At 38.7% G+C, this 12,101-nt stretch overlaps 1 protein-coding gene across 1 annotated transcript in view; it reads right to left on the reverse strand.

Moving 5' to 3' along the window:
- Positions 1–12,101, reverse strand: part of LOC127638547 (histone acetyltransferase KAT6A-like) — a 64,277-nt gene that overhangs the window by 16,451 nt on the left and 35,725 nt on the right. The window contains 7 exon segments of the mRNA XM_052120121.1: positions 766–907; positions 3,615–3,730; positions 6,227–6,342; positions 8,361–8,716; positions 8,887–9,001; positions 9,593–9,674; positions 10,305–10,420. Of these exon segments, the coding sequence (XP_051976081.1) occupies positions 766–907; positions 3,615–3,730; positions 6,227–6,342; positions 8,361–8,716; positions 8,887–9,001; positions 9,593–9,674; positions 10,305–10,420 (1,043 nt within the window).

The raw sequence follows: 12,101 nt of genomic DNA on the forward strand, positions 1-12,101 counted from the left end.
AGTATTCTTACTTTGAATTTGGCACTATTTATACATTTTTAAAAACATAGCAATTACCGAACTGTACCAAACCAATGGACCCTATAACTGTGATACAAACTGAACCGTGAGAAAATTGAACCATTACACCCCTAATGAACACTCTCAGCAATAAACTGCACTTCTCCTGTTTTTCCTGTCAGCTTAATGCCAGTCGTGTAAGCTTTTAGCAGTGCTGCTGCCACAGGTAACATGCTGAGTCAGGACCAGACCAGGAGCAGCTTTGAAACCTGAGCCTCTAAAACAAACTCGTCAAGCAGGACAACATGCAGTAACACACCCTACAAATGCTAAGTAGTGGTGATTAATGTGGAACACATTCAAGATCAGTGGTTATTGGACTGGCAGTGTTTACTTAGACCACACTGTTGCAGAATAAAATCATGTATACCTAAATGTTTCTTCAAAGAAACACAAAGAAGTATATCACCATAGTGATTCGGAAACAAAGAGAGGCTACAGTTATTCATTTATTACCCTGCTGTGTGGAGTCATTACGACACCTCGTGAGGCAGGATGTGGGTGGATGTTTTTGCCAGAACCAGTGTGGGAGTGTGCGCATTTCAGTGTGAATGAGATTTCCTTTGTTGGCTCTGTGCTTTTGTGTAAGAGATTAAGTGTGTAGATGAGCATATGTCTGCGAGAGATGCTGCCAAGAGTGCGTAAACAAACATGTGTCTATATGAATTTGAGGGTTTTGTCTGGGCGGAGATTTCTTTTCCTCACCTCAAACACAGACACATCGTCCTTCCTGTAGATCTCGTTGGCAGGTGGGTGGAACCAGTTGCACTTTCGCATGTGCTGGTAGAGAATGCTGCGGCTCTTCATGTAGCGCAGACAGAACTCACACAGGTAGAGTTTAGGGAGCCTGCCACACAAATAAAACATTTAATGCATCAGTATCCAGGGCCTACAAACCGAAGCAGGTGAAACACCTCTTGCTAGGGGAATTTTTCTTTAATGAATAAACAGTAACTGGTATGGGGGCAATAGCATCAAATATGACTTATCTGCAGAGATTAATTAACACCTTTCTAAAACGAGTAATAATAAACTGGTTGACCGTAACAGGGTTTTCAATGCCTGCTGCTGATGTCTAGAGTAGGGTGGGTGATGGCTTATAAAATGCTGGTTTATATACACAAAATGATAAACGTTTAAAAATATATGTAATTTTATGCACGTTTCTTTTGCACAATATTTACGAAATTAACTGGAAAAATACTGTAAACCAGAAAATATGCACCGCACATTGACGAGGGGTATCGGAACTGACATAAGGAGTTACACATTCTGTTGTCAATTTCAAAAGGTCATTGTGACATGCTGGTAAGCCGTAAAAACCATGAGAGCATCACACACAGCAGAGGTATGCTAAAAAAAAAATATATATATAATATATATATATATATATATATATATATATTACAATCTCTAAAACTGCTCCAGGGAGAAGTCGATAATATATATGATTTGTTTACGGTCTTTGGCGTTTTGTCGTAACATAAATCACTAATTATTAAGCAAATGCGTGAAGATTATGGTTAAAATGTAATTGCTGTGATTAATGGTAATGTGACAAATATTAATCTGATTTAATATTCTTAGTGAATGAGTGACTGATGAGATATTGAGAGCACCTGTAGAGTGCACATGTTTGATTGACACCACGAGTGAGCATATTAAAGGGAGTGAATCTGAAAGTGCTCATGATTGCTCAAACGGTCTCAAAACAACGTCTGATTATCACATATACACAGATTTGTATATGCATGTTTGTGTTGTTTAATTCGTTAATTGTTGTTTGTCCTCTCTGTGCTCATAGTGCAGTGAGTTAGAATTACTACAATAATGATTCTAGAAAATGAACAATTTAATATCCACACATGCGTAAGGCTTGCGCATTATTCATCTGAATAACAGCATGTCTGAAAGTAAAAAAATTGTGAATACTTAGAATTGCCAACAAATCAAACTTTTTTGCTAGAGCTGCCAATTTTTGGAACATTCCCTTTTTTCACTTTTTAATCTATACTAATCTGTCTGCATTTTTATATTTATTGTTGATGCAGTCTTATGTAAATCTTCGAGAATGTGGGATACCAACAAAATTGAGTTGTTTTGCACAGCAGTACAATGACAATAAAGTCTTTAATCTTTAATCTAACTCACCCTCCAGAGGCCACACTGCAATGCATCAATGGCTGAGAAAGCACTCATTTCATTAGAGTAGCAGTGTATGTGTGATTCCCTGCATACTGCAAAAAAGTCCTGATTCTAGGCACGATCGGCCGATCACAAACTTGTAATGAAAATCGGCCTATTTAGGTCGATGGCCGATCGATTGGTGCACCCCCTTGTTTCAACAAATGCTCTTTTTTGCAGTGAGGGGGATGTTTTGAGTTCTGAAAATGACAGTATGTTTTTTTTTTTTAATAAATACCTCTTAAATGTCAAAAGGAAAATTTGATTCCTCATGTCATGACCCCTTTAAAGGAATATTCTGGGTTAAGTACAAGTTCACAGCATGTGTCTCATGCTGTTGATTACCATAAAATAATTTTGTCACATTTTCTTTTCTGTGGTAATCGTTTGCATGACACAGATGCTGTCAATGGAACTGAATTTGTATTCAACCCAAAACACACCTGCCCAAATACTGCCCAATTTATCTGTTTGTTTGTTTCTTAATGCCATGCCAGATTTTATGGCTATTTTCATGGCAAAAACCTGGTTAAAATAATAAATGTAAAACTAAATAAGATGTTTAAGATTCATTTATACTAAACTCACTTTTACTAAATTTGCACTGATTTTGTTAAAAACCTTTTCAAGGGTGTCAATGGTTTTCTCACAGGCGTAGACATATTACAATCCAATAAAATGTTTGTAGTGGGCTCTGACATGATGCACATATGGGTGGGTTTTCCCCTAATAGTAAAAAAGTATCTTTGAATCCTGAGTGGCATATCCAACATAGAGTATAACCGACTTGGTCCCAGTTGTAATTAAAAGAGAAGAAACCTCTGGTCCCAACAGCAGGATATATTTAATGTAATTTGCTTAAGCACTGATCCCATTCTGATTGCCAGTTGATTTTGGCATACAAATTTATGATTGGTTTCAGATCTGTGGAAGGTATTGAGCACTTTGAGTTCATAGATAATGCTTCTTTGGCAGCATTATCTGCTGGCTCATTTCCAGAGATTCCACAGTGGTCAGGTACCCAGCAAAAGATGTTAGAATTTTGAGCTTCGAGGGATGACAATTTGATTAAAATCTTTACAATTATCGGGTGATCAGTTTTAATAGATTCTAGTGCTTCAAGACATGATTTTGAATCAGAAATACTTCAGTGCCAACAGTAGAGCATTGGCCTCTGCAGTAAAAATTGAGCTTTGGTCAAGAATATGTACACCCGATTTATCAGTTGTGTAAACGTATCTCATTCTGTCAACAATTATAAATGCAAATTCTTCTAGAACTGTACAAAATTAAGTTATCATAAGAGAAATACTATTGTTTTACTATTTATGTCTGTAAAAACAAAAGTCATAGCAAATGTTGTTGGTTACCTGCTGTACTCCTGTGGGTATGGTGAAGAGTACCACGTCTGAATTTCGTACTTCCCAAACTCAATGACTGATGGGCAGCGCATATGGGGGTCAGGTGGCCCAGTCACACCGACTTTCTGTAAAATTAAGTCCAAGAGAAAGAGATGAGAATGAGTGAAAGACAAGGCTTTCCAAGAAAAAAACCTCCAGTAAACCTCATGTTCTAAAAGTAAAGAACCTAGTTTCACACAAGCATATAGCCACGCACACAGTATTATTATTAGCCCTTATCCCCAGCCTGAGTGGATATTCAAAGCATCTGCCACTTGCCAGCCTGTTGACAGTGGCACACACTAGTGATCACACACTTCTCTGCTTGCTCACTGGCTCCCTTTGTCTCACACTCTCTCACACACGCGTACACGCATGCGCAGATTTTTTCTCTCCTTGCACATTTCACTTCACATTAGTTATTCAGAAAGAAATAGCAATATATAGATATGACTGTATCAGCACAGCCATACCTGGACCATGGTCCTCATATTTAACAACACTTATAGGCTACATATACATTTGTAATTTATATAAATGGGCATACTAGAACAAACTGCAAACACATGTAACAGCGAACAAAACAGATATAAACAACAAGCAAAGACACAAATGTAAATCAAGTAGGCCTGCAATTGTTGTAGTCAGACAAAACCCTGTTTAAGAGCTCTCCGGAGAGATATGTTGTCGAGAAAGCAGTAATAACAGCAATAATAATTTACCCTGCAATAATGGAAACGAGACGTCTTCTTGCAAATGCTCACTTAAGTGATTTGCATTACTAAACACCCTAAAGAGGGTAAAGAAATCATAGACATTAATAACGCCTCAATAGAGCAACTGTAGGGCAAGTATTGAATATCTCTTTTTGTAACACTTTTCTGGTGTGTCTGAGGCCTCAGGGTGTTTACAAGCTGCAAGTGTCACAATCTTTGACAGTGACAACAGTGAAGCAAGGAAAATCTGTTTTGTATATAGCGTAATAAACATTGATATTTCACAAAATAAACAACATTTGCACCACAGTGTGGTGACAAGACATGGATTCGTGCTTAATGTTCTTTGAAAGGCCTCTTTGAAAAATAAACACTGCCAAATGGATCAGTACTGGCTGATCACAGAATTCAATATCAGTAACAACCTCAATTTTCATAATCGGTGCAGCCCTAATAGTGAAACACCAGACATTACACCACTTGTACAAAACGCTTTAAAAATATGTATATATTTGTCACTAAGCTATAAGTGACTACAAAGGACTATTCCAGGTAAAATACAAGTTACACTCAATCGAGAGCATGTGTGACATAATGTTGATTACCACCAAAATGTTCATCCTTCCATTTTTTTTTTTTTTTTTTGTGGTAACATTATGCCACAAATGCTGTTGATTGAGTTTAACTTGTATTTAACCTGGAATATTCCTTTAAAGCCCAAAGTATACTTAGGTCAGACGTGAACGCTAGGCATCTGCTACAGAACGAGAGATGCAAATTTCGTCATCAGCAGAATGCTTAATCACTGAATGCATGTGGCCGATTTTTCTAACTGTGCATACTCTGAACGTAGAATACAGTCCTGGAATTATTTGCAGTAATTAGTGGGTCCACAAGGGAGGCAACACTCACAGTTGAGACACTGCTGTCACAAAGAAGCACCACTAAACAAAGGAGACAACAGTGGATGTGCATGTCAAGAGCGCATGATTCATGTATCTCGTAGCAGTCATAGCGCGCATGCGAAAACCACCTGTGTATGTGCGCACAGTCAAATGAAGTATCATTTGAAAGGCTTGCATTCGACTACATGCAGAAGCTAAGCGTTTGTGTCAAAACTGAAGTATACACTGGGCTTAACATGATGTTATTGACATAGGCGGAAATTCCAGCACCAGTCCAGCAACCTTAGGGAATCTTGCTACACTCGGACTCTGCAAAAAAAAAAAAAAAAAGCCATATTTCCCACGCCATGATGCACTGCAAAGACAATTAACATGCTTAAGACTAATGTCATAATTTGATTAAGACTAAAGATGAACTGTGATTCTAATATTTAAATGTTACAAAGCACGCCAATTGAAGTCTTATTGTTTAGCTAAAGTATGGCGTTTATCCTCCTGGCTGCTCGAAAAACAAGTGTGCTGGAACACTCAGATGCTGTGTGATTGTTTCTCTCTGTGTTACTGAGTGTTTTTCTTAGACTGATGGCCTCAGGCAGTCAGAGAGTGGCTGCTTCTGCTGGGAGCCTCAACACACACATCCACCAATCAGCCAATCATCGTACACATGTGCATATGTTTTTGTGTGTGCATCGCTGGGAGAGGCACCAGCTGTCAAGATAATAGCATCTCTCAAATCCCTCACATTACATTCAGCATAGATAAAGGCTTTCACAGTTTTCCAATCTTTACTAATATAGCAAAATAACAGTTTGAGACTGCAAACAAAACATGGTAGCTCAGCCATCAAACATCAGATTTATCAACAGGTGGATCCAGTTTATTATTCAATTTAACTAACCTGCTCTTCCACAACACTACCACACCTTTTTCCTCAAATTATATTTCCCCTCTCTTTCTGTACCTGTAGTGCCAGATCCTGAATATGGCTGAAGAGCTCCACGTCCTTCTCAGTTAGGTTCTCGTGTCCTGGCAGCTTATCTTCGTCCTCCCGCCAGTTATCACTAGACTCCTGATTGTCTGTGATGCAAAGAGACACCAAGAAAAACAGTCAGAGTAAAAGTGCAGGCAGAACACAAAACTGAAGGTGCAGATACCTAAAAGGAATAGTTCACCCAAAAATAAAAATTCTCTCATCATTTACCAATGCCATACCAGATGTGTATGACTTTCTTTCATGTGCTGAACTCAAATGAAGATTTTTAGATGAATTTCTCAGCTTAATGCAAGTGAATGGTTGCCAAAATTTTGAAGCTCTAAAATCACATATTTCAGCATAAAAGTAATCCATAAAGCTGCGTTTCTAAATGACATTCACGGATGCCATTCCATTGCTGTTGACAGCGAATCAGTTTTCTTGCCGCTAAAAACAAACATTTTGGAGAGAAAAGACTAAATATAAATGGAAACAGTACATAAAATGCTTTATATCAAAGACGAACGAGAAACAATGCCTGCTCTTTGCCATAGCTCCTGTTTATCTGCAGCGAAAACACAAAATGGTGGTCTGTCTGGGTCCACAAAACCATTCAATCTCGGAGTCAGCACGGTGAGTACCACCGGCTGGTGCAAGAGCTGCGGCTGGATGAAGTACTCCACTACGGAACCCAGGATCACGTGAGCTCTACCGTCTTCTCTCGTATCGGCTGTCGCTCTCGTAAGTCGCTCTTCATTTGAATAAAGTTAAACTTGTCTCAACTTTGTCGCGTCGCTGGAGACGCCCACATCTGGTCGCGACAGCTCGTGTTGCCGGTAGTCGCTGTGCTCTCATTGAAAATGAATGGGATGGTGTCGCTGGCAGTGTGTACGCAGCTTAAGGACTCCAGTGGTTAAACCAATATCTTCAGAAGCAATATGATAGTTGTGGGTGTGAAACAGATTCTCCACCCTGCTCAGTCAATCTCCACTTTAACCTTCACATTCTTCTTGTGTTTTTGGCGATTCATATTCTTCATGCATATTGCCCCCTACTGGGCAGGAAGAAGAATTTCTAGCAAAAAAAAGGACTGTTTCTCACCCACACCTATCATATAACTTCTGAAGATATGGATCAAAACACTGGTGTTTTATGGATTACTTTTATGATGCCTTTATGCGCTTTATGGAGTGTCAAAAATTTAGCGCCCATTCACACTTGCAATGTATGGACCTGAGATTTCACTCTAAAAATCAAAAATTGTGTTCTGCAGAAGAAAGTCATACACATCTTGGATGGCATGAGGGTCAGTAAATCATGAGTATTTTCATTTGTGGGTGGATCAATCTCTTTAACTGAGGCTCTGTGCAATAACACTTTGAAGACACCATATTAACATTTAATAGATACTACATTTTTATACATTCCCCAATTCAGACATTGGGATTAGAGAAACTGTTCATATTTAGATCCAGTTCCATTTTTAAGAATATTTTCAAGAAGCTCTGTTCCATTAAGGGTACTGAAATGTCTGCATTCTTCCACTGATAACACTTCCTGCAATGCTTTTTTGCACTATTGAATGTACAGCAGCACCTCGGCAAAGAAATTTCTATTCAAGGTGCAAGCTTGTGGTCTTGAAAGAGATGACAGTTGCTGTGAAATAATACAAAGACAATCATTTAAATCTTTCTAAAGCATTGTCCTTGATGATTGTAAGCGACAACAAATGTGCAGCTTGACCAGTGTAGTCCAATTTATGAATCCAAAGAATGACTCTTAGGAGCTGGTTCTTTATATCTCTATGGGTGTGTATATTATGGATCCTTAATATTAAATCAGCGTAGTTCATTACTGACTGGTTGTTCATATAATAATGTAGTGATGGAACTGAGTTTTGTAATAAATAAACGTCCTTTAAAAAAAATACATATCCCTAAAAAGGTTATGAAAAAAAGTATTGATTTTAGGCTTCCATTACAAGTCAAAAGTACCCTTAATGGAACCGATTCCCATCTCAAATTTCCAATTATTCTATCTGTGTTCACTGAAACTAAATACTATTCAAAGCAACAAGATCACAGTTAAGTGCTAAACCTCTAAGGTGTAGTTTTAATCTCACCTCCTGTCCTGTCATCCTGTTCACCTTTGCGGTTGTTCTTCTTGCGGATGCGGTATTGCTGGGAATAGTCCACCATTTCAGTGCGCGCTTTGCGCCCATCTGGGGACGGTGTAAAAAACTTGCTCAGGGCATCAATTAGGCCCTTTGTCTTTTTGTTGAAGCGCAAGCCACCCTGCTCGGAATCTTCTTCGCGGAGAGAGAACAGCATGCGATCGTCACCGGGGTAGCCTTCACATGATGAGCTCGAGGAAGAGTGTGGGGAGGAGGAGCCTTGTGAGCACTGGTCCAAGCCTCCAGCACCTCGTCTTCTCCTGCCGCGGCCACCACCTCTAAGCTTCTTAAATGGGCGGCCCGGTCTGAGGACAAAAGAGTTTTCAGTAGTCTTATGCAAAGTTTTATCATCTGGTATTTCAAAGTGTTACATATTAGTAATAACCCATATTTAAAAACAGCTCTTAAAAATGTTTAATTAAATTGGAGCATAGCTCAGCAAATATGGAAGTGAAGTTTAAATGGTTCAAAATACCTGCCCTTCGGCCGTCCCAGTGGTGCATTGTATCTCCGTTTGATTTGTGCAGCTTTTTCACGCAAGAGCTTTTTTCCCTTTTTTCTCGGCCGACAGATCTGACAAATCCACATGCCTGCAGAGCAGCAAATAAGTATAAAAATAACTTCATTATGAAAATAACTAGTGATCATAACGAAAATAAATTATTGTGGGAAGGAATAATACATCAACAAAACACACGATTATTAGAGGGAATGTTAAAGCTGAAGTATGTAATTTCTGCACCACTGGCATCGCCAAACAGAACTGCAAAAATAAAAATAGTTTTCAAACAGCTCTCTGAATAAAGCTCCCTGTCTGACGTTGATCGAACAAACAGATCCCGCACCAATCTCACTCGATTGGTTGAGTCAATGTTGCTGTGCCAGGCTGAACAGGTCACTCTAATCAAACAGAATAATTTTTATTGTGCCAAGGAGACACCACAATAACAGTTTTAGAGAAAATTAATCTAAGAAATGCTTACTTATAGTTGTCTCTGCATATTAAGATGCGACAGGAGAAAGTATTTTAACACAGAAGTTACACACTTGAAATTTAAATTAAGTTTATATTGTAAGCCCAACCAACCAGTACATGGATTTCAGTAGCTTCAAATTCAAAGTTTAAATGTTGTGTACAATGTGTGTAAATGCATGCATTTGACTGTGTAGGCTCAACTCACCTTTCGGCATTCGCATGAGTGGAGGGTCACAACACTCCATGTGGAAACCTCGGTCACAGGAGTCACAAAACAACATGTTGTCCTGTAAAACACAAACGGATAGACATGAGTCAACAGCTGGATTTTTAAACCACAAGGAACACTATTTTTTACTGTTTGCACTGTGATGACAAGGAACAGTGTTCAACATGGCGATGGCTCTGAATTCTGTGTTAAAATGTCTGTGTCCGATTTTATTTACTATCTATACAAAATAGTATGCATAATTAGAATTAGTGCATCCCAAAATATAGTACACTGACAACAGTACACCAAAAGAGCCCAGATGATACAATATATTTGGAGTACTTTCCAAGTGTGCATCTTTGCATCCTTTTTTGCCTAAAATTGTCCACAACCCCTAGTACAATGGAAGAGGAGGTATCGGTGATGGTTCTCTTTTGAATAAATGTAAATGAATTGCAGTTAAATAGAAGTCGTGAGGAATACAAGGGTGAATCTTCCAAGACAGTTAAGAAATGTGTAAACCAAAAGTTAAAGAATTTAAAGGTTATGAATTTAGCTAGATTTCAACATTTAAAGTCAAACATAACCATTAGGTGAAAAGAGGATATGTGGTACCAAGATGCAATTTTTACATGTAGTAAGTTGTAGCTTAAATGGAGATGAACTGGCAGCAGCCATGGTCAACATCTTTGAGATAAAAACCTACAGCATTTTTTCCTTGATCCTGGCAGCTACTGCAGGTCTTGCACTCGATACACTGCCACCACAGAGCTTTAACCCGTGCCGTGAGCTCTGGAGAGAACTTCAGACAAGACGGGTGACCTGAGAAGAGTCAGAGTGAGGATGCTTTGAATAACCAGAATAAAACTGCATACACAGACAGACGATACTCAGTGTGGACTGCAAAAACTTCTACATTAAGCTCCACACTGCAATCAAACATGCTTTTCATCATTTACAGTTGAAGTCAGAAGTTTACATACACCTTAGCCAAATACATTTAAACTCAGTTTTTCACAATTCCTGACATTTAATCATAGAAAACTTTCCCTGTATTATGTCAATTAGGACCACTACTTTATATTAAGAATGTGAAATGTCAGAATAATAGTAGAGATAATTATTTATTTCAGCTTTTATTTCTTTCATCACATTCCCAGTGGGTCAGAAATTGACATACAAAATGTTAGTATTTGACAGCATTGCCTTCGTTCTAATGTTTTGGGTAGCCTTCCACAAGCTTCGCACAATAAGTTGCTGGAATTTTAGCCCATTCCTCCAGACAGAACTGGTGTAAGAGTCAGGTTTGTGGACCTCCTTGCTTTCACATGCTTTTTCAGTTCTGCCCACACATTTTCTATCAGAATGAGGTCGGGGCTTTGTGATGGCCACTCCAATACCTTGACTTTGTTAACCTTAAGCAATTGTGCCACAACTTGAGGTATGCTTGGGGTCATTATCCATTTGGAAGACCCATTTGTGACCAAACTTTCTTCATGGATGATATCTTTAGATGTTGCTTCAATGTATCCACGTAATGTTCCTTCCTCATGATGCCATCTATTTTGTTAAGTACACCAGTCCCTCCTGCATTAATGCAGCCCCACAACATGATGCTGCCACCAATGGTGTTCATTGGCTTGCAAAATTCACCCCCTTTTTCCTCCAAACATAACGACGGTCATTATGGCCAAAAAATTAAATTTTTGTTTCATCAGACCAGAGGAAATATCTGCAAAAAGTAAGATCTTTGCCCCCCCCCATGTGCACTTGGATGGATTTCTATGGCAGTTTTGGAGCAGTGGCTTCTTCCTCGCCGAGCAGCCTTTCAGGTTATGTTGATGTCGGACTCGCTTTACTGTGGATATAGATACTTGTCTACCCGTTTCCTCCAGCATCTTCACAAGGTCCTTTGCTGTAGTTCTGTGATTGATTTGCACTTTTCACACGAAACTATGTTCATCTCTAGGTGACAGAATGAGTCTCCTTCCTGAGCTGTATGATGGCTGCATGGTCCCATGGTGTTTATACTTGCATACTATTGTTTGTACAGATGAACGTGGTACCTTCAGGCATTTGGAAATTGCTCCCAAGAATGTTGAGGTCCACAATTTTTTATGAGATCTCTGCTGATTACATTTGATTTTCCCATGATGTCAAGCAGAGAGGCATGTAGTTTGAAGTTAGGCCTTCAAATATAGTACTGTGCAAAATTTTTAGGCACTTGTGGAAAATGTTGCATAGAGAGGATGTCTTCAAAAATAATGACATAAATAGTTTTCATTTATCCTTTAATGTCATAAAAAGTTCTAAAAACATAAAAAACCTCAAATCAATATTCGGTGTGACCACCTTTTCCTTTAAAACAGCACCAATCATCTTAGGTTACTTGGACACAGTTTTTCTTGGTTGTTGGCAGATAGGATGTTCCAAGCTTCTTGGAGAATTCCCCACCGTTCTTCTATCTATTCTATCTCATTGCTTCAGTCTCTTTATGAAATCT

This window comes from Xyrauchen texanus, chromosome 4 (genome assembly GCF_025860055.1).
Source record: "Xyrauchen texanus isolate HMW12.3.18 chromosome 4, RBS_HiC_50CHRs, whole genome shotgun sequence".
Lineage (NCBI taxonomy): Eukaryota > Metazoa > Chordata > Actinopteri > Cypriniformes > Catostomidae > Xyrauchen > Xyrauchen texanus.